The sequence below is a fragment of the Biomphalaria glabrata genome, chromosome 6, assembly GCF_947242115.1.
Source record: "Biomphalaria glabrata chromosome 6, xgBioGlab47.1, whole genome shotgun sequence".
Taxonomy (NCBI): domain Eukaryota; kingdom Metazoa; phylum Mollusca; class Gastropoda; family Planorbidae; genus Biomphalaria; species Biomphalaria glabrata.
The window spans coordinates 31,401,266-31,420,305 of NC_074716.1; the positions used below are offsets into that span (position 1 = coordinate 31,401,266).

Here is a 19,040-nt window from a genome sequence, read left to right on the forward strand (position 1 = left end):
ATGGAGACACAAAGATAGTGCTGAAACATGATGCAGGCTATCTTCTGGTTGAACCTGTCACTTCAAGTCAAGGAAAATATCTTTCTGTTTATGAAGATAAATAAATAATAAAAAAGAAAGACCTTAGTTTCCATGAGTTACCATCCAAAACTCTAATTCATTCAATTTCAAACAAAAACAATGAACATAGATGCATGACCCTAGGTCCTGGACAAGTTTCTTTTATTGACTAAGTATTGTAACTAGAAATGATAGGAGAAACTATTCTGATAGAATTTACACCGTACAAGCATTTCAGTACACTGTTAAACAAAAAGGTTATTTAAATATAACAAACAGCAACTGAAATGTCAATTTTCATGGTTAAATTACAGACTTCATATTTTGCCAGCCCTAGAGTAGATTTAGTGTGAGTAGAATCAACTTTTTTTTTTGTTCATTTAGAAAGTAAAGAACGATAATTGCCAGAAATGTCTCAAAAGAGTTGCCAGGGGGTAATGCTATTTCCTGTTAAATATCAAAGTAATCGGCGCCACTAAGCTTCAGCTTCTAACCTACCTGAGCCAAGACAACATCCTGTAGGATGAGCAAACAGCTCATAAAAATTTATTTTTTTTAACCGAATTTCAGTTTAACACGATTTAAAAAAAAAAAAAGACCTGTAAGGCAGTGGTCAGAGAACAGTGCAGAAACGCTGAAGATTGAGTTCTCGGTGGAAAAGAAAAGTGAGTCACTTGAAATGTACTCTCCTAATGTGACTGCTCACACCAGCAGTACTTACATACAAGTAGATTTCATTTGGAAACTGTACATTCTTTTAAAGCCATTTGATCAAAATACAAAAATCTGACCTGATCTTGCGAGGAGTACATTTATAGTATGTTTAGATATTGAATTTGTATTTTTTTTATAACATAAAAAAATAAAGGTAATGAAACATTGGTTTGAAAATTGAACATGTTTGTATCAATATAACTTTTGTTTTTATTTAATGAAATGTTCTAATTTTACGTTCCTAAATAAAAAAAAAAACTAGATTTGATTTTCTTTTATCTGTAGGTGTTCTTCCAGAACGAGTGATAAGGCTTTTGGTTGTAGAAACGAGAGCCTATAGAATTGGCTTTTTGTGGCTTGTTGAAGACATGAAATAAAAATGGAAATGAGTTTGAATAAAAGCAGAAGCAATCTCAGCAGAATGAGCCACTAGTTGTATGAAAGAAATGAAGATCACAGCTTGAGGACAAGACAATGGTTTCGTTTAATCACTTCACTTTCTAAATACAAAGTTCACTACTGTGTACCATTTATTTGTTCATAGAGGCACATTTAGTTGTTCATAGCGTCATTGGTAAAAACGTTACATATATATAGATATATTCCTCTGTAATTATTTATTGCTGAGTAGATTTACACTAGACGAATTCTTAGTTCTTCCTCCCATCTGCCCCTCCCCCACCCGATGGACATATATAATGTAAACTATCCTGAATCAAAGCGTTGTTAGAGATTCATGTAATATATTTCAAGCAACCTCAGCTGGTTCTTGGAGCACCTGTACGTTTGAGAACCACTGGTCAATGGGAGAAGAAAGTTGTGTTGATAAATCAGAATGCAGTAACTAGCCCTGAACCAGTCAATGGAAGAAGAAAGTTGTGTTGATAAATCAGAATGCAATAACTAGCCCTGAACCAGTCAATGGGAGAAGAAAGTTGTGTTGATAAATCAGAATGCACTAACTAGCCCTGAACCAGTCAATGGGAGAAGAAAGTTGTGTTGATAAATCAGAATGCAGTAACTAGCCTTGAACCAGTCAATGGGAGAAGAAAGTTGTGTTGATAAATCAGAATGCACTAACTAGCCTTGAACCAGTCAATGGGAGAAGAAAGTTGTGTTGATAAATCAGAATGCAGTAACTAGCCTTGAACCAGTCAATGGGAGAAGAAAGTTGTGTTGATAAATCAGAATGCACTAACTAGCCCTGAACCAGTCAATGGAAGGACTAAGGTGAAGGCAATAAAGTCACTAACAAATTACTAGTATTTGGACAATCTATTACAACACGACAAGAAAATAATGTTAAAAAATTAGGTTTAAAATCGCCCCCACCCCTTTTCCCCAATGCTCTACTTTTTTTTTCAGTGCTAAGTCTAGAGTAAAATATGCTAACAATGGATTTATAGAAACTTTGGCATCATCCCCAAACTTGCTAAGCATAAGTGTAGAAACTAAATATAAGCATCAAGTACACAAATAGATTTATTATAATGATACAAGGATGAATGCACACTTTCTTGAATGGAAGAATCGTTAAATTTCTCGGGCTTCTTTCAAATCACATTTGTTAAGGGTTATTAAACAAGACATAATGAGGAATAAAATGAAAGAAACGCAGGAAGCATCAATCTTGGACAGACTAGAAACGTTCATTACATCTAATATATCATTAGATAATACAAGTAATATGTCATTAGATAATACAAGTAATATATCATTAGATAATACATCTAAAATATCATTAGATAATACAAGTAATATGTCATTAGATAATACAAGTAATATGTCATTCTTTTCACAATTTAATCTCGGAAACTCTAAAACTCTTTTTATCTCTTCGGATGTCCTGAAAACGTAATATAGTTTTGAGAACCTTCTAACTTCTTCATTTGTATCAGTTTTGGTTTCAACCTGAGATTCAGATTTTGTGAAAACCCATGATCGGAATGACGAGTTGCTAAGTAAACAAGAAGACAGACACTTACCACGATGATTAGAATGAGTTAAAAATCAACCTAAGTCTGTGTATCCCTGTTTCTTAGAGACACACTAGCATGCAATGCAAAGAAGAAAAACAACAACTTCACACTAGTGACTGGACATTACATCCACGTTGATACTGAGCAAAACAAAACACCAGCAACCAGGGATATTTCTGGTCGACAAGCAAAACAGAAACAAGCATGCTAGCACCATGCTATCAATCTAGGAGACAGCTCTAAACAAATAGATGTCAGGGCCGCATGCTAAGGACGTACCTGGCGCAGCTCTGATAGCCTGGTGGGAGCAAGAGGCTGAGGTTGCAAGCTGAAGGGAGCACCGCTCCTTGGAGAAGGGGGGCTTGGAGGAAGTACAATCTGTACGATAGAGGTATATCAAGATTACTAGGCAGTTAAACAAGCAATGCAATGCTTTGGTTTATAGACTAGACGTTATTTTAACAGCGGAGTTCAAATCATCATTCCATGTGGTCTAAATGATTTTTTTTAAAAAGGTTGACATTACCTGACTGGATTAAGAAAATATTTATTTAAAAATGTGTACAATCAAGTTGCTAAAAGCCTTAAAGACACGAAACAATCTTTTTTTTTTTTTGGGGGGGGGGGGGGGATATACTTTTCAAGTTTATCTTGACTTATCAATGGGTGGTCCAGTTACGTAGTCTTCCATGGTCCACATGTAGTTGAAACTATCGGTAAATCTTGTGTTTTTTCTTCAAGTGCTGAGCTTTCCAGGATGAAATCAATCTCGTTCTTTGAGCATTAATGGCATTAGTGTGCTAATGTAAGGCGCACCAGAAAACTGGTAGATCATGGTGACAGGGCTAGGAGGATCAGTTTCAAAGGATAAAAGAAATGCGCTAAATGTGAAAGACAACGCCTCAAATACTGAACATTTGCAGTACAAGGTATGGCGCTAGCTGACTGTGTGTTTCATTCGCGTCAGCATAAAGTCAGTAATATAGACATAGAAATTATACCATGTTTATGTGAACCTACTTTGCATTTGAAAAAATGTTTCTTTTGAAATCTCAATTCTTCACTGATGATTGTGAAAGGACTACACATTGAATAGGTTGCAAAATAAGTCAAAGGTAGTCACATTTCATAGTACAAAGTTCAAGTCATAAATTACTTGTATTAATGTCAGTATAGACTATTAAGTCATTTAAAACAAGGTTACATAGACAGTTTGTGTGGAAACACTAACTCAAAATCGGCCACCGAAGTGGTCCACCCAGGCAGGTAAAAAGGCAGGTTTCAATATTTTTGGAATAGAACATCAGAATGAAATTCTATCAAAGACAAATGACAGAGAAAGAAGGTTGACAGATCTTGTGTGGTGCCCCAGCGGTCCAGCAGCCAAAGGATACAAGATGACATTTCCGTAAAAAAAATAATAATTCCTTTAGTTATTTGTCTAATGATCACACCGTGCAGTTTACGCGATAATATGAAAAACTACTAATTAATTGTTGTTTAAAATTATGTCCAACTTATATGCATACTAAATAGAATTTTTCTCTTTAAAAAAAAAGTAAACATTTTTTTTGTGTAGATGTAGTAGTCAGTATGACAGAAGTTATTTAACTTAGCAATACTAATGTACTGAAGTTATTTAACTTAGCAATACAAATGTAAAGTAATAACTTTTGTCAAAAAAAAATCTACAACGGTTTGCATAAATGTTATAAAATATGGCATGCTAGGGTGTCCCCTACTAAAAAGCCGCCCGTGTTTGTTACTGTTAATAGTGGATAGTTGTAAAAGTGGTGTATTTTTAATGAAAATATTTCTTCCATAAGTGATTTAAAAAATCAGAATATTCGTTTCCATAAAAGAAAAAAGTAGCCGTTGCATCAGAACTTTGAATGCTCTAAAATATTATGATGTCGGACTTTCACTATCTTTTCTAGTTTACGAAATCTAAACGGGACGGACGGACGGACAAACATTCCACACAAACTAATAGAGTCTTTTCCCCTTTCGTGGGTCGCTAAAAATAAAGGTTATGATAAAAGTGTTTATACTAGCATACCTGGATAAAATGTTTTCAATACCCAATGTTTAATTAAGCTTGACCGCATATCCACATAGTTGATATTATATTCAAATGACACTGAACAGTTGTTTACAATGATATAAGGTTATACTAAAGAGATAACTAGAAAACATTTGAAACTTCCCAGTAAATGTTGACATTGCAAAATGAGCTAGTGAGTACATGTTCTCCTGTGAAATGTAAGGTTGGTACACATAAAAAAATGTCGATGTCAGGCTAAGGTCTGACATTTAAAAAATGCAAAGCGGATTTAAAATTGGAGTTTTAATCAAATCTGTGGAGAACTATAGAACATAAATTCTTTGTACTATAAAGTTAAGCTCTAGACAATGGGAGGAGGTATAAGATAAGCATCTAAAGGGGATGTAACAGAGAGTGTTCGCTTCAGCGAGTAGTTCACGCATTATCTTTCCCTTGCTCGTTCTACACTTCGTAATTTCCCCTGACTATCAAGTGGGCACCTGTCGAGAATCTCTGCACTTAACTATTCCAATGTAATCCTAGGAAAGTAGAGAAAACAAGGTCCATACATCTGAACATGGGACTATAAATGTGTGTATTTAGTTTGACTGTAAATATAAAATGAATACAACATTCAAAAGAAACAAGTGTGTGTATCTCATTTAGATCTACAACCCAACAGATAGTTTCACAACACATCATGCACATGTGCAGAAAGAATTACACTTGATCCTACCTCACGTGGCCTACATTGCCTAAACGTTGACAAAGACTACATATAGGTCACAATCCCGCTGGTGTTCTAGTAACGACATGCAAACTACGTTTATTAACTCCTTTCTAGACAATGGCAATTCTTTTTAAACAAAGAGTAGTATAACTAGCACTAGTGACAATGTTTGGCTCAATGTTCACACAACATAACTCTGTTTATATCAATTGAACTCATATGTATCATTTTAGATGAAAGAACTACAAAACAAGTATTAAACAAGAGAGGTACAGGAGCCAGCCTAGAAACTCTGCTCACCTGTTATGTTTACAGTGAGTCCATCTTATCAGAACAAAAAGGCAAGTGAGATAGTAGCGATATTAAAGACACATATGTGAAGACAGAATGAACCAAATGATAGAGAAAAAAAAAAAAAGAATTACCTTGTGGGTCTCAGACGTGGCTTGAATGCCAGAGGAGGGGATGGCCGAAGATAACTTGTGAGTACCTCCACCATTGGTACTTAAGCTTCCCCGCCCGGCCTCTGTGCCCCCTGAACTATTATGAGGTACAGGTAGAGGAGGGAGTGCTTCCAGTGAGGCTGAAGGTGTGGGAGGCTGTGAGATATTGGACGCAGAGGCAGGTGCTGGGTCATGCTTGGCAGAGAGTGCCGGCCTACCAGCGCCCTGGTGGGGGGCGATGGAAGACTTAATCTGAATGTTCTTGACATCCAAATCGAGGATTGCCGAGTTATCTTTGGTTCCGTGAACATGAACAGGCTCTGAAGAACAGAAATATAAAATTAAAATTATATTAGCTCATGGGATAAGACAATTACCTTGATAGAAAAAATGAATATAATGATCAAAATTCAGTTCTACTGCAGGGGACAGTTTTATAAAAACTGAAGGGATAGCGGGTAAAAAAAATTGTCCATGAACAACTCTCTCCAGGCTGACTAGTGTTGAAACCATAGTGATGTAGTTATAGCATGGGCGTAGCCGGGGAGGGGGAATTCAGTGACTTTTTATTTCTTTAATTTTTTTTTATAAATGGAGAGGGGATTTTAATGTTAAACCATTAATTGCCCCATCGTTTCCGAGGGGTGGGGGGGGGGGAAGGCTTGAGGTTAAAATCACACCATCAATAAAACCTTAAGCCAACTACAGGCAACGAATTGCAATAAAAATTAAAGCAAATTACAGTCAACGAATTCCATGAGCTTAGTTTTGTGTTAAACACATTCCTTCAAATGGTTTTAAGGTTTAAAAAGCTCTCTTCAATATCAAACGAAACAAACTGCAGCAGTAAAAAAAAATCCATGAGTGTAGCCAAGGGTGGTTTTGAGTTTAACCTCCCATTGCAGAGGTTATGAGCTTAGCCCCCTCTCCAGAGGGTTTTGAAGCTAAAATCCTATCTTCAATATAAAAGTTTTAATGTTAAAACTTTCCTTTTCGATAAAAAAAATCTAAATCAAACTACAGTCATTAAATTCCATGAGCGTAACCATGGAGGGAGATGTTGAATTTACCTGTCTGCCCCCCCCCCCCGGGCCAATAAAAAGCTAAAGAAAAACTACAGTAATTAAATTCCATAAATTTAGCCAATGTGATTTTGAGGATCAACCCCCTTTCTGATAAAAAGGAAAGCGAAGCTGAAGTCACTAAATTACTTAGGAGTAGCTAACAAGAGTTAATCCCTCCCCCCCACCCCCAATATTCAAATAAAAAACGAACTAATTCCATAATCTTAGAAAAGGAGGACTAGATATTGAGATTCATCTTCTTATAAAAAAATAAAAAAAAAACAAAAACAAAGCTTCAGCCAGAACATTCCATGAGCTTAGCCAAAAGAGGTTTGAGGAACCTCTCCAATAAAACTTTTCCTTCAAGTAATCAACAGCGCTGTGCAAAGAAAGCGCTCTGGTCAAGAAACTGAATCTCTCCCTTCAGTCTATTAAAGAGATGATACAATGTAACACCATACATTTCAACTAAACCCTTACATCAAGTATAGCATAGTCGTTAAGGTCGAAATGTAAAGTATGTTCCGACTCGAGGATATCTTATGATCACAAATTAAAGGCAGGGGAAACACTCAAAAATGATGGCAGGGGAAAAAAACACTATTTAGTTTTTAGATGTTTCTAACTGTTCAACATGTTTTGTACTCATTTTACTTAATGATAACTTTGAAAAATATTATTTATATTAACATTAAGTAAAAAAGTATTTAATAATGGTCACCATGTAAGATGTAGTCTACAGTTTCTAAATGGCTAATGGTTCAAGTACAAACTATAAAATAAACAATCTTCTTACTGTATGAAACATAAATAAAAAAAAAGGGTAAAGGGTGAAAGTGGAATGGAGGAAGGTCAAAATTATAAGACTCATCCAATAAGAGAGTTACCTTTCTTCTGACTAGACAAGTTGACGGATTCTTGCATATCATCAGACTCATTCATGTAGGTGCTCACATCTGGAAGTTCCTACAATTAAAATACAGCATTGTAAATAACTCCTGCTTGTCACAGAAGACTAAACCACGCTTGAAGTTTCATATTGTAATAAGAATACATTTACATGAAAAGAGTTTCAAGATTTCAATAAATCCTCATTATCAGAGATTATATGTATCTTCAGAACGATCCCTACTATATAGTTTAGAACATCTTAACAAATCTATTCGCTTTGAGACAAGAATAATGATTTCAATGTCCAGTATAGATTCTTAGTTCAGCATTGGAAGGATGGGAGAAAGCAAGTCCCAGACTTAGTGCCTCGAGTCTCTAGAGTCTAGACTCTCCCAGCACCAACATGTTGGTCGTCACAACTGAGGAATAGGTTTACAATATCAAGTACCCAATAACATAATGGGAAGATCTGTTAACATTTTCAATAATTCAATATGCATATATCGCTACTGACGCTGAGCCTTTAGTTCCATGCTTCATAGGCCCTAATATAGATGTCGAGTCATAATCCCGCTCTCAAATTGTAAAAGTTTACATACAGGAATTATTAAAATGAAACATCTTTTCCATAGATGACACTAGTTTGGCCTTCAGTAAATGTATTCAAAACGGTTTACAAAATTTTGAAATTCGTTTGTTAAGTCTAATACATTATGTGTATTTTCTTATTCTGAAGCGATAGGCATAGTTTTTTTTCAAAATCTATATTTTAAAAAGTGTATTAATAAAAGAAACACATTTTTTTTCTTGTTGTTCTAGTTTAGTGATTCTATTTCCATCCCCTATTTGTCCCTCTGCACACCTACTGTTAGATCCAGCAATACATACTTTTCGTTCACACTATTCCGTATCACGAATTGAAGTGTTCTTCATTTCCCTCTTCAGAATAACAGCAAGGAAGAGCGAAAACTCATGACAAATTTACCTAAGCAGCCTGGAACCGGATGTGGGTTATTTCCCGTTGGAAATCTGAAGGTAGAATCAGCACGAAGGAGTACGTCTCTTATTGTCAACATCGATTCCCTTGTGTTCTACCTGTTTCCCAAGACAGCGTGTAATGTAAACAAAAGGATGGCTGCACTGGAGACCTCCACAGTTTAATGAAGGAGGGCAGGAACGTGATGGTCTGCTCAACATACGAAGTCATCTTACAAGTACGACTTAAAGGATCATCCATTTAAGACGTCTTCACAGAAAATAAAAAAAAAGCCATTGATTTTGTGTCCCTTCATATTTTTTTCCACTGAACACAAACCTTTGCCGCGCCTCAACCCTCCGATTGCATACATTTACAACATGGACATTAGAAAGTACTCTTTAATAATTATGAATTTTATCTATGTATATGTTACAGATTTATTTTTTTTTAAAAACTTTTTTGAAGTCTGAAAAGAAACAAACACATCAAATAAAGTAATTACTGATGAGGAGTTACTTCATATCATATCGAGAAAAATAGTTAGCGAGTTTGAGTAAACGTTTTCAAATGCATCACAATGGTGTGGAATGATCCAAAAAAAAAAAAACAAGCTTAAGGGAAAAAACAACGTGACTTAATTTTTGACCCCATTATTCACTAGACAACTTTATGAAAACTAGCATCTGATCAGATAAATTCGGAACACAGAATATCCTACTGCTTCGGTCAAATATTTATTGACTCAAAGAAACATAGGCGGAAAGACAAAAATATATTCTCTAAACAAGACCGACTTAGCAATGCACCTGCAGAGAAGGTTTATAGCAGAAGCACAGGAGTGGTTTTAGCCAATAAAATCAGCAGTAAAGGAAAATCAAATGAACACCAAATGAACATTCTTTAAAACAGATTTAATGTGAAAAGGTCAAAATCTAAAAAAAAATGTGTGTACTTGATTTAAGAAGAAGAAAGTCTCAAGACCATTTATGAATCCACTCTGTAAGTGAACTGTGAGGAACGTTGTCAACTTATTGTGTAACCGGTAGCAGCTTCTCTCAAACACTTCCTGAAGAATAGGAACAACTTCCTTCCTCTTCAACTAGCAGATCAAACGTAAATTGCTCCTAAAAAGGGGGAGCACTCTCATCAAGTAGCCGTTGCTGAAACCTGCCTTTTGTTGTACAATTCCTCGTAGGTAGTCCATCAGTTTTGATGTTTGTCATATTTAGGTCTTAAACCCATTGAAGTTGCAAGCAAGCAGGTCAATGAGTAAGTTTTGACCTTTAAGGACATGACTAACCTAAAGGTAAAATTAGCTTAGAATAACGCTGTAATTTATAAGATAAGAAGATAAGAGAAATGTTATTTAAGTGATATAGTATTTGTTATCTCGAGCTAAGTGAAGCTTTGGATGAATAGAAAGTCATTTAAAAAAAAAAACAAGCCTTCAAGTCTAGATTTTATTATTATCTTTTCAATGTGTCTGCTTTTGTCAAGTTATAATTTTTCCAACTTGATTGTCACACCCAAAATGGTGTCGACCGGTGCGGACCGCCCCCTCGCCCCCTCCCCAACAATTTCGATTAATATATTGGAGTAGACGTAGTAAGAAATTAAAAAAAAGGGGGCCTGCACTACTTAACAGGTTTGCCATGCGAACAGCATAGGCTATTATACTATTAACCACTAGTAGCCCTACTAATCCTGATCATAATCGCTCTGCCTCTAGACTCTAATGGGGTAGTTCCGGATCTCTTCTCAGTCACGTGGGTGTGTTAATGACCTCATTGATTTCATTGTAATTTAAAAATGAAAATAGTCTAGATCTAGACATCTTTAAGTAATAAAAACTATGTTACAATAATTCACTAATTTTTATGATTATTTAGTAGGTCTACTAGATCTAGGCTAGCACTAAATCTAGATCTACATCTTATCGTAGGAAGATATTGCCATTATTGCAATGTAGAGGACCACAGTCACGAGATTTTTTATAAAGTAGGTCAGAGATTCGGAACTACCTCATTTACTTAATAGGTCTAGACTAGATCTAGAATATAGAATATATATAGAATCTAGATCTAGACAAGCTCTATATCTATAAGAACTACTCCTAGATATGATATAGAGCTAGTTTAGATCTGGATCTATCTAGATCTCGATCTATAATAGAATCTAGATCTCGAATCTAGACTAGGTCTATAAAATGTTTGTAAAATGATTTACATGTTTCGGATGTTCCTTCAGAGTTGAAGATAGTTTACTTCCTAGTCCAAACCTCCCGCAGGACGACGGGGGATGGGAACGGGCAGGGTTCGAACCCATAAATAAGATAAGTGGCATTAATTTGTTAATGAAGAAGCTTGTGAACTTTTTAATAAGACTTACTTCCCCTGAAGTTTTTCATTGAAAAGTGGTGTAATTTTTTGAAAAATCTGCTTGCATATATAACTTTAAAAATTAGATGGTTCACTTTCGGAAAAGAAAAAAGTAGCCGTTGCATCAGAACTTTGAATGATCTAAAATATCATGATGTCCGATTTTCATTTTCTCTTCTAGTTTCTGAGATCTAAACGGGACGGACGGACAGACAGGCCACACAAAACAAATAGCGTCTTTTCCCCTTTCCGGGGCCGCTAATAAATGATTTACCAAATAGCGTTAGTCCAGGAACAATAGTCAGATTATTTGCAGACAATTGCATAATATATAGAACAATAAAAACAACACTGGATACAGAAATTTTATAAAGAGAATTAGATGAATTACAGAAATGGGAATAATATTAGAGCATGTCTTTCCAACGAGAAAATATGAAACTATTAAGAGTAACACAAAATAATAAAAATGAAAAGAAATAAATACCACTTATCTTACACATGGTAATCCAGTAACACGGACTAAGAAATAAAAATACCTAGGTGTTACAATGAATAGACAAGAAAAGCATAACAAATATTAAAAAAACAAAACAAAAAAAAAAAACAGAAAGCTTATACAATGTGTATTTGTATCAAGTAGTTTGGATCATTCATATAATTAAATTTGTAATAGATCTAGACCAACAGCAATAAATCTGTGCAATTTTTTACCAATTGTTTTTGTTTAGCGCTATTTCATGCTTTTAGCTTTCTCAATAAGCTATGATTCTATCACTTATCTGGACCAGTTGGGGGAGGGGGGAGAAAGAAAGGAATATATGGGGTGATTTTACCTTAATTGGTTTTTAAAAGCATTAACAAAAAAAAAAAAAGGCTTGCTTTCCCTTGACAAAATAATTAATTACCACTAGTTAACAAAGTAATTTTTAAAATCGACTCTTGTGTTGTCAGGTAAAAGAAATGATTGTGAAAAATTTTAGCTTGATCGGAGATTGGGTGTCTGAGAAATAACTTGTACAAACTTTTTACCGGACAGGCAGGCAGAGTCTATGTAAGCTTTGTAAAAACTATCATGGAATCCTCATATTGATGAAAATATTAAGAAATCAAAGAGTCTGTTGAGAATGTATATTTTGGTTTTCTATAGTTATAATGTTTTGTTTGGTGTAATGCACGAATTGTAAGACAAATTCCTTATGGATAATAAAGATTATTATTATTATTATTAAAGCATTAGGGTTTATTAAAAGAAATTTCAACGAATCAAATAAGAACAAAAAACTAAAATGTTATTTAACCTTGGTTAGGCCAATAATAGAATATGCATCCTCTGTTTGGGACCACTCAATTCAAGAAAACATTAAGAAACTGGAACAGACACAAAATAGAGCAGTGAGACTCATAGCAAACGAATATTTACATTTGACTAGAGTTACAACTTTAGTTAAATCATTAAATTTAGAAACCCTTAGGATAGAAGACTTAAAAGTTAAGCAGCAATTATTCATAAAATACTGAACCATAATATACACAAACAAACACTAATAAAATACTCAAATAAAGGCACATTTTCTTTCCGTATGCTAGGAGAAATTGGTACAAATGTTTCTTCTTCCCTAGTTCTATTAGAGCATGGAATGGTTTCCTGAGTCAGCCAGTAAAACCAGTGACTTGGCAGAATTTAAGTCATTGGTTAACATGCATGACTAGATTGACCTAGGGACACGCATATGACGTAATCACCTTCTTTTCTGAATTAACGTCTGTATTTTATAAAATAAGATTCAAAATCTGAAAAGTGTGTTGTAGTCATTCTGACCATTCCCTATGGACGCTGACTAAATAAAAACAACCAATTCTAATATTACATACTGTAGTATTTTATCCTGTCAGTCTGACAATATGTTGGCTGCATATAACTAATATATGGTATTAACCCACTTAAATACACTTCAGATTTTCAAGTACTTCTATTGAGTGCTAAAACAAATCTGTAAAGCAATGTTGAATAGACAATTCAGCACGCGCAAAAACTGATCAAGCTTGTGTCTAAATGTGTACAAGAGCAAGCCGTTACGTTGATGAAATCACTTGGAACTAGAGTCTAAAGTACTCTAAAGAAACAAAAGTTTTCTACGGATAGCTGGACAGACACATTGGGAACTAATATACTATTTATTCCTATAGTCTGACTACTTGTATTGAAATAGGTTCAGAAGCTCATGCACACATAGAACTAGATAATATATCAAGAAAAATCCTGAAAAATGTTCACAAGGTATTGTGATAGAAAGAAGAAAACATAGATTGAATATGAATGTTTAACTCACTAACAGAACAGAAACTCTTGATAAATACCTTTTTTTTTCCAGACTATCCAAGATCATTCGTAGAGATGGAACTGACATGAAACGTACAAATTACCAAGTGGGGAAAAAGAGAACATTTTCCGAAACCTTTCACGGGGAAATTCCCGTCTGTTTGTTTACTGACGGTTTGGAAAAGATTAAACCAAAAATAGCGGCACGTTTTGAAAGTTATTTTACATCGCTTTGAATTCACAGGAGGATTGTAAGAGAGGGCATAGAACAGTTGAACTCTCCAGCTTTGACCTAATACCAATACTGACCCAGAATAGTTGAAGACTTTTAGTTGTCATGACATTATGTTTTGATATTATGTCCTCAAAGAGTGATTGTTACACTATACCCAACACCAGGAAACTGCACCACAGAACCACCCAACACACGATGAGTAATTTATGTCAATCCTAACAGGCCGATAAGGCCTATCAGGGGTATTCATGCTTCCCCATAGCGTATATATACGCCCTCTGTTAATCCTGGCAAACCTTGATAAAGTGAGTAGGGGGAGAGAGAGGAAGCATCACTTCCGCTTCTTACACTGCCAGCAATATACAGGTTCATGTCTAAAGGATTGTGAGCAGAATACACGTGCATGTATGATTGTGAGCAGTACAAGTGGATGTGTTCAGTCTAGAGAGGTGTATGTCTAATGTATATATGTTATTTGTCCAAATGATTGTGGGGGTAACAATCTGGTAGTGGAGATGAGATCAGTATAGTGTCAATAACTATTGCAGAACAGCTGATTGTGAGAACGGACAGATGTAATTCATTGAACGTTTGACTACGACCTCTCTATGTCGTTGCTAGGTCACCAAACACTGTGTGTACTGTGTTGGTCAGGTTCTGAAAGTAGAGAGAAGGTAAGCGATGGATGTAAGACGAAGTGCCACTGTATTTATAGCACGTGCACCAGAAGCACTGGCTGTGCAGTGACCCAGATAAGCCAAATGAGCCATTCTGAAACTCGTGTACTGTACACGTGAACACTGTTGTGACTGGGCAAAACATCTTCATATACTCTAAAAAAAACAAATGCAATATACAAAATACTTGAAAAAAAAAAAAAAAGTTTATATCAAGCGTAGATGTATCAATTAGTTGGATCAGTCATGTAATTACATTTTTAATAGCTCTAGACTAGCAATAATAAATCTGTGAGATTAGAAATATTTTTACTAATTGTTTTTGTTTAACGTAATTTAATTATTTTAGCTTTCTCACTACGCTATGACCCTATGAACCATAGAAGGGGAGAGGGGAAAGAAAGGGGGTATCTGTGTCAATGTTACTATCATAGCTTTTTCATTGCATTTATAACAAAAAAAAATTAAAAAGACCCGAATTCGAACTCGAGACTCAAGCCTCTTCAAGTCAACACACTAACCACTGTGACAATGAATTGCTTATGAAAATAGAATGTTTTATAGTTATCTATTGTTATTTTCAAACTTAAAACGGCGACCTACAAAGTATATAAGGGGCTATTTTCAACTTATACCATCACATCAGTTAAGTACAATTTCTTTCCCATGTTCGATACCAAAACAAAATAATTAATTACCAAGGATATTATGAGAGGGCATATACCAGTTTAACTTGAGTACTCTTTAGCTTTGCTAATTGGTTAATTTTATTTATTGATTCTTGTGTTGTCAGGTAAAAGAAATAAGTGTACAAAATTTCAGCTCGATCCGAGATTGAGTGTCGGAGAAATAACGTGTACAAACTTTTTACCAGACAGAAAAGTAAGCTGATATAAGCTTTTTAAAAATACTTTAAAAAAAAATAAAAGCTTGAGTGAAATTACATCAATTGTTTTGAATCAATCACGTAACTAGACTATCATGAACCCAGAGATTGGATACATTTTTCTTATTTTTTTTTATGTTTAGCCGATTTAATTTTCAAGCTTATAAAGTATGGAATGCTCAGTGAACTATGGTCCAATCACTGCAGGGGGGAGGGGTATAATGGAGAAGGTTTCTGTGCGGCTTTTTCAAAAGCTATTTAAAAAAAAAGTATTAAAAAAAACAAGCAACATATTAAAATACTGTAATAACTTAAGTGAGGCAACTCAACGAGGACATAGACGTTTATTTACATAGAGACATGACAAACACAAAGGGCATCTGCCTTGAGTACAGCATCTCCATATTGGCTCTCTACTTGGGCGGAAATCGTTAGTCTCTTCATGTCAACATCCTGTTCTAGTTTGGTTACTAGAAGTGCGCATCTCTGCACTAGCCTGGATGGTGGTGCGCATGGCAAAATCATAACATTGCCCCCGTCTTAGCACTTTTCGTCCCGAAAAGAAACACTGCAGTGGAGCTTTGACAGTTCAGGTGGAGGTCGATCGGTGGGAACCACAGACGTTAGGGTGTCTGTTGCCCACAAAGCCATCTGCACAGTTTCCCGTGGTCGTCGCTTCCTCTTCTTCCAGTTGGCAAGTCTACGCTTGAGGCGATATCGTGGTCGTTGCTTCGACCTCATGACGATAGTCGCTGATGCCAGCCAGTTGACACATGGAGAGTTAGTGGAGGTCAGGGTTGCCAGCCACGTAACACAAATGAATGTTGTGGTGATCACCGTAGATTCCAGGTTTGTTGTTCTAAGACGCTGAGTCAGCGGACCTTTTCCATGGACGTGTTGTGACACAGTTGTAGGCCCAGAGCTAGCCATGGTTTCAAGCACACAGTCTTTCTCAGCTTCATCTGTAAGGTATGCCCATGAAGCATCCTTGTAATGTTCATCCACCACTACATCAGGTTTCGCTGAGATTAATTCACCACCGTTCAAGTCACTTTTACTGATGTGGGCAAAAGTACACATTTCTGTCAAGTTCAGATCTTGTCGCTGGGTTTCTTGGCATGGGCACTGTCCCCGCAGGACGCCGCATATACAGTTCATGTCAATCGCCTGGATGCAGTTGCCAAGTATGGAGTTCTCTCTTATGCCGCTGTCAAAGTCAAATTCGTTGTTTCTGCCTCGGCCATTGTTGGGGCCCGTATTCGCAATTTTACACGACGACATCCAAAGCAAGGAATCAGAAACGGTCTTGAGGCTTTCATGGTTTGAGTTCTTATCAAAGGTACTGACAGATAAACAGAGGTCTTTAAGATCCACAGCAGAAAGCTTGGACGCAGACCCAACGTTGTCTTGATCTGCCCGGCTCATTGAGGTACTGGTAACAGGTACAACAGGAACAAATACTTCAGGCACATAACAGACTTCTCTTGTTTCTTCATTTGTTTCTTTCCTTTCGATTTGAAACATACCGTTCAGATCGTCGCAGCAATCGTCGTCACGTTTCTCGCCTTGAAAGTCATCCCCGCCAGACTTGCCCACAACACAGTCACAGACAGCGCTCCAATCCCCAGCGCCTCCATCACCACTGTTTGTGCAGCCACAGTCCTGACCAGGCAACTGCTCCTTCCCTAACGAGTTTATTCCTCCTTTTGCTTGCGACACAATGTTATCACTTTGGTCTATTTGGCCTTCTACTGGCAACACACTTTCATCTACTTTGTTCCACATCATGCTCCTCATCATATTCCTAATCATGTTCAATTGTTCCTTTAATGCATCCCCACAGTCTTGGATCTTGCCCATTACATCAACAATCCCAGGCTCAATTTCAAATTGATAGGTCTCCGGATCTTCCTCTTCATCAATCAGAGCTTGCCGCAGACGAGCCCTGAGCGTTTCCCTGCTACCGACAGGTTTTAAACCTCGGTCTCGAAGCTCTTGTCTTAGCTCTTTAATTAAGAGCTGATGTAATAGCTTCAACGATGCCATAGAGATCTAATCCTACCTCCTCTCGTTGAGTTGCCTATAAATCCCACTTCTGACACCAATTGTAATAACTTAAGTGAGGCAACTCAACGAGGACATAGACGTTTATTTACATAGAGACATGACAAACACAAAGGGCATCTGCCTTGAGTACAGCATCTCCATATTGGCTCTCTACTTGGGCGGAAATCGTTGGTCCACTAATGTCAACATCTTGTTCTAGTTTGGTTACTAGAAGTGCGCATCTCTGAATAGCCTGGATGGTGGTGCGCATGGCAAAGTCATAACAATACTTTAAAAAAAAAACATCGCAAAAAGACAACATATCTCTAAATACTACAAATTTATTACCACTAATTAATTAACTGATTAGTTAATTTTTGTTTTATTGATTCACATACTGTCTTCGACAATGAAGAGAGTGGGAAGCGGGAGAAATAACCAGACAGTACCAGACAGATAGAGTTAATATAAGCTCTGTAATAAAGACTATCATGTACAAGATTTGATATAGTTAGAGTGAGTGGATATAAGCTTTGTAAAAACTAGTTTGGCATTTAATACTTATATCAAGTTTTTAATGAAGGTTCCAGTTGGTATTTTATTATAATTACCAGGCAGCAGTCTAAATGAACTGTACACACTAGGACTAGGTGGAAATGTTTTCGACTACTAGGAAGTGATTACGTAGAGAGACACTCCTCTCAGGAAGTGATTACGTAGAGAGACACTCCTCTCAGGAGGTGATTACGTAGAGAGACACTCCTCTCAGGAAGTGATTACGTAGAGAGACACTCCTCTCAGGAGGTGATTACGTAGAGAGACACTCCTCTCAGGAGGTGATTACGTAGAGAGACACTCCTCTCAGGAGGTGATTACGTAGAGAGACACTCCTCTCAGGAAGTGATTACGTAGAGAGACACTCCTCTCAGGAGGTGATTACGTAGAGAGACACTCCTCTCAGGAGGTGATTACGTAGAGAGACACTCCTCTCAGGAAGTGATTACGTAGAGAGACACTCCTCTCAGGAGGTGATTACGTAGAGAGACACTCCTCTCAGGAAGTGATTACGTAGAGAGACACTCCTCTCAGGAAGTGATTACGTAGAGAGACACTCCTCTCAGGAAGTGATTACGTAGAGAGACACTCCTCTCAGGAAGTGATTACGTAGAGAGACACTCCTCTCAGGAGGTGATTACGTAGAGAGACACTCATCTCAGGAGGTGATTACGTAGAGAGACACTCCTCTCAGGAAGTGATTACGTAGAGAGACACTCCTCTCAGGAGGTGATTACGTAGAGAGACACTCCTCTCAGGAAGTGATTACGTAGAGAGACACTCCTCTCAGGAGGTGATTACGTAGAGAGACACTCCTCTCAGGAAGTGATTACGTAGAGAGACACTCCTCTCAGGAAGTGATTACGTAGAGAGACACTCCTCTCAGGAGGTGATTACGTAGAGAGACACTCCTCTCAGGAAGTGATTACGTAGAGAGACACTCCTCTCAGGAGGTGATTACGTAGAGAGACACTCCTCTCAGGAGGTGATTACGTAGAGAGACACTCCTCTCAGGAAGTGATTACGTAGAGAGACA

At 36.7% G+C, this 19,040-nt stretch overlaps 1 protein-coding gene across 8 annotated transcripts in view; it reads right to left on the bottom strand.

The window, feature by feature from the left end:
- Nucleotides 1–19,040, bottom strand: part of LOC106059497 (uncharacterized) — a 106,563-nt gene that overhangs the window by 40,202 nt on the left and 47,321 nt on the right. For 7 of the 8 annotated variants that reach the window (XM_056032869.1, XM_056032870.1, XM_056032871.1 and 4 more), the window contains 3 exons: nucleotides 7,922–8,000; nucleotides 5,953–6,290; nucleotides 3,033–3,131 (listed from right to left, as the gene is read on the bottom strand). In XM_056032869.1, coding sequence (XP_055888844.1) covers nucleotides 3,033–3,131; nucleotides 5,953–6,290; nucleotides 7,922–8,000 — 516 coding nt within the window. The remainder of the gene's footprint in view (nucleotides 1–3,032; nucleotides 3,132–5,952; nucleotides 6,291–7,921; nucleotides 8,001–19,040) is intronic. The other variant, XM_056032873.1, reaches the window with a different exon arrangement.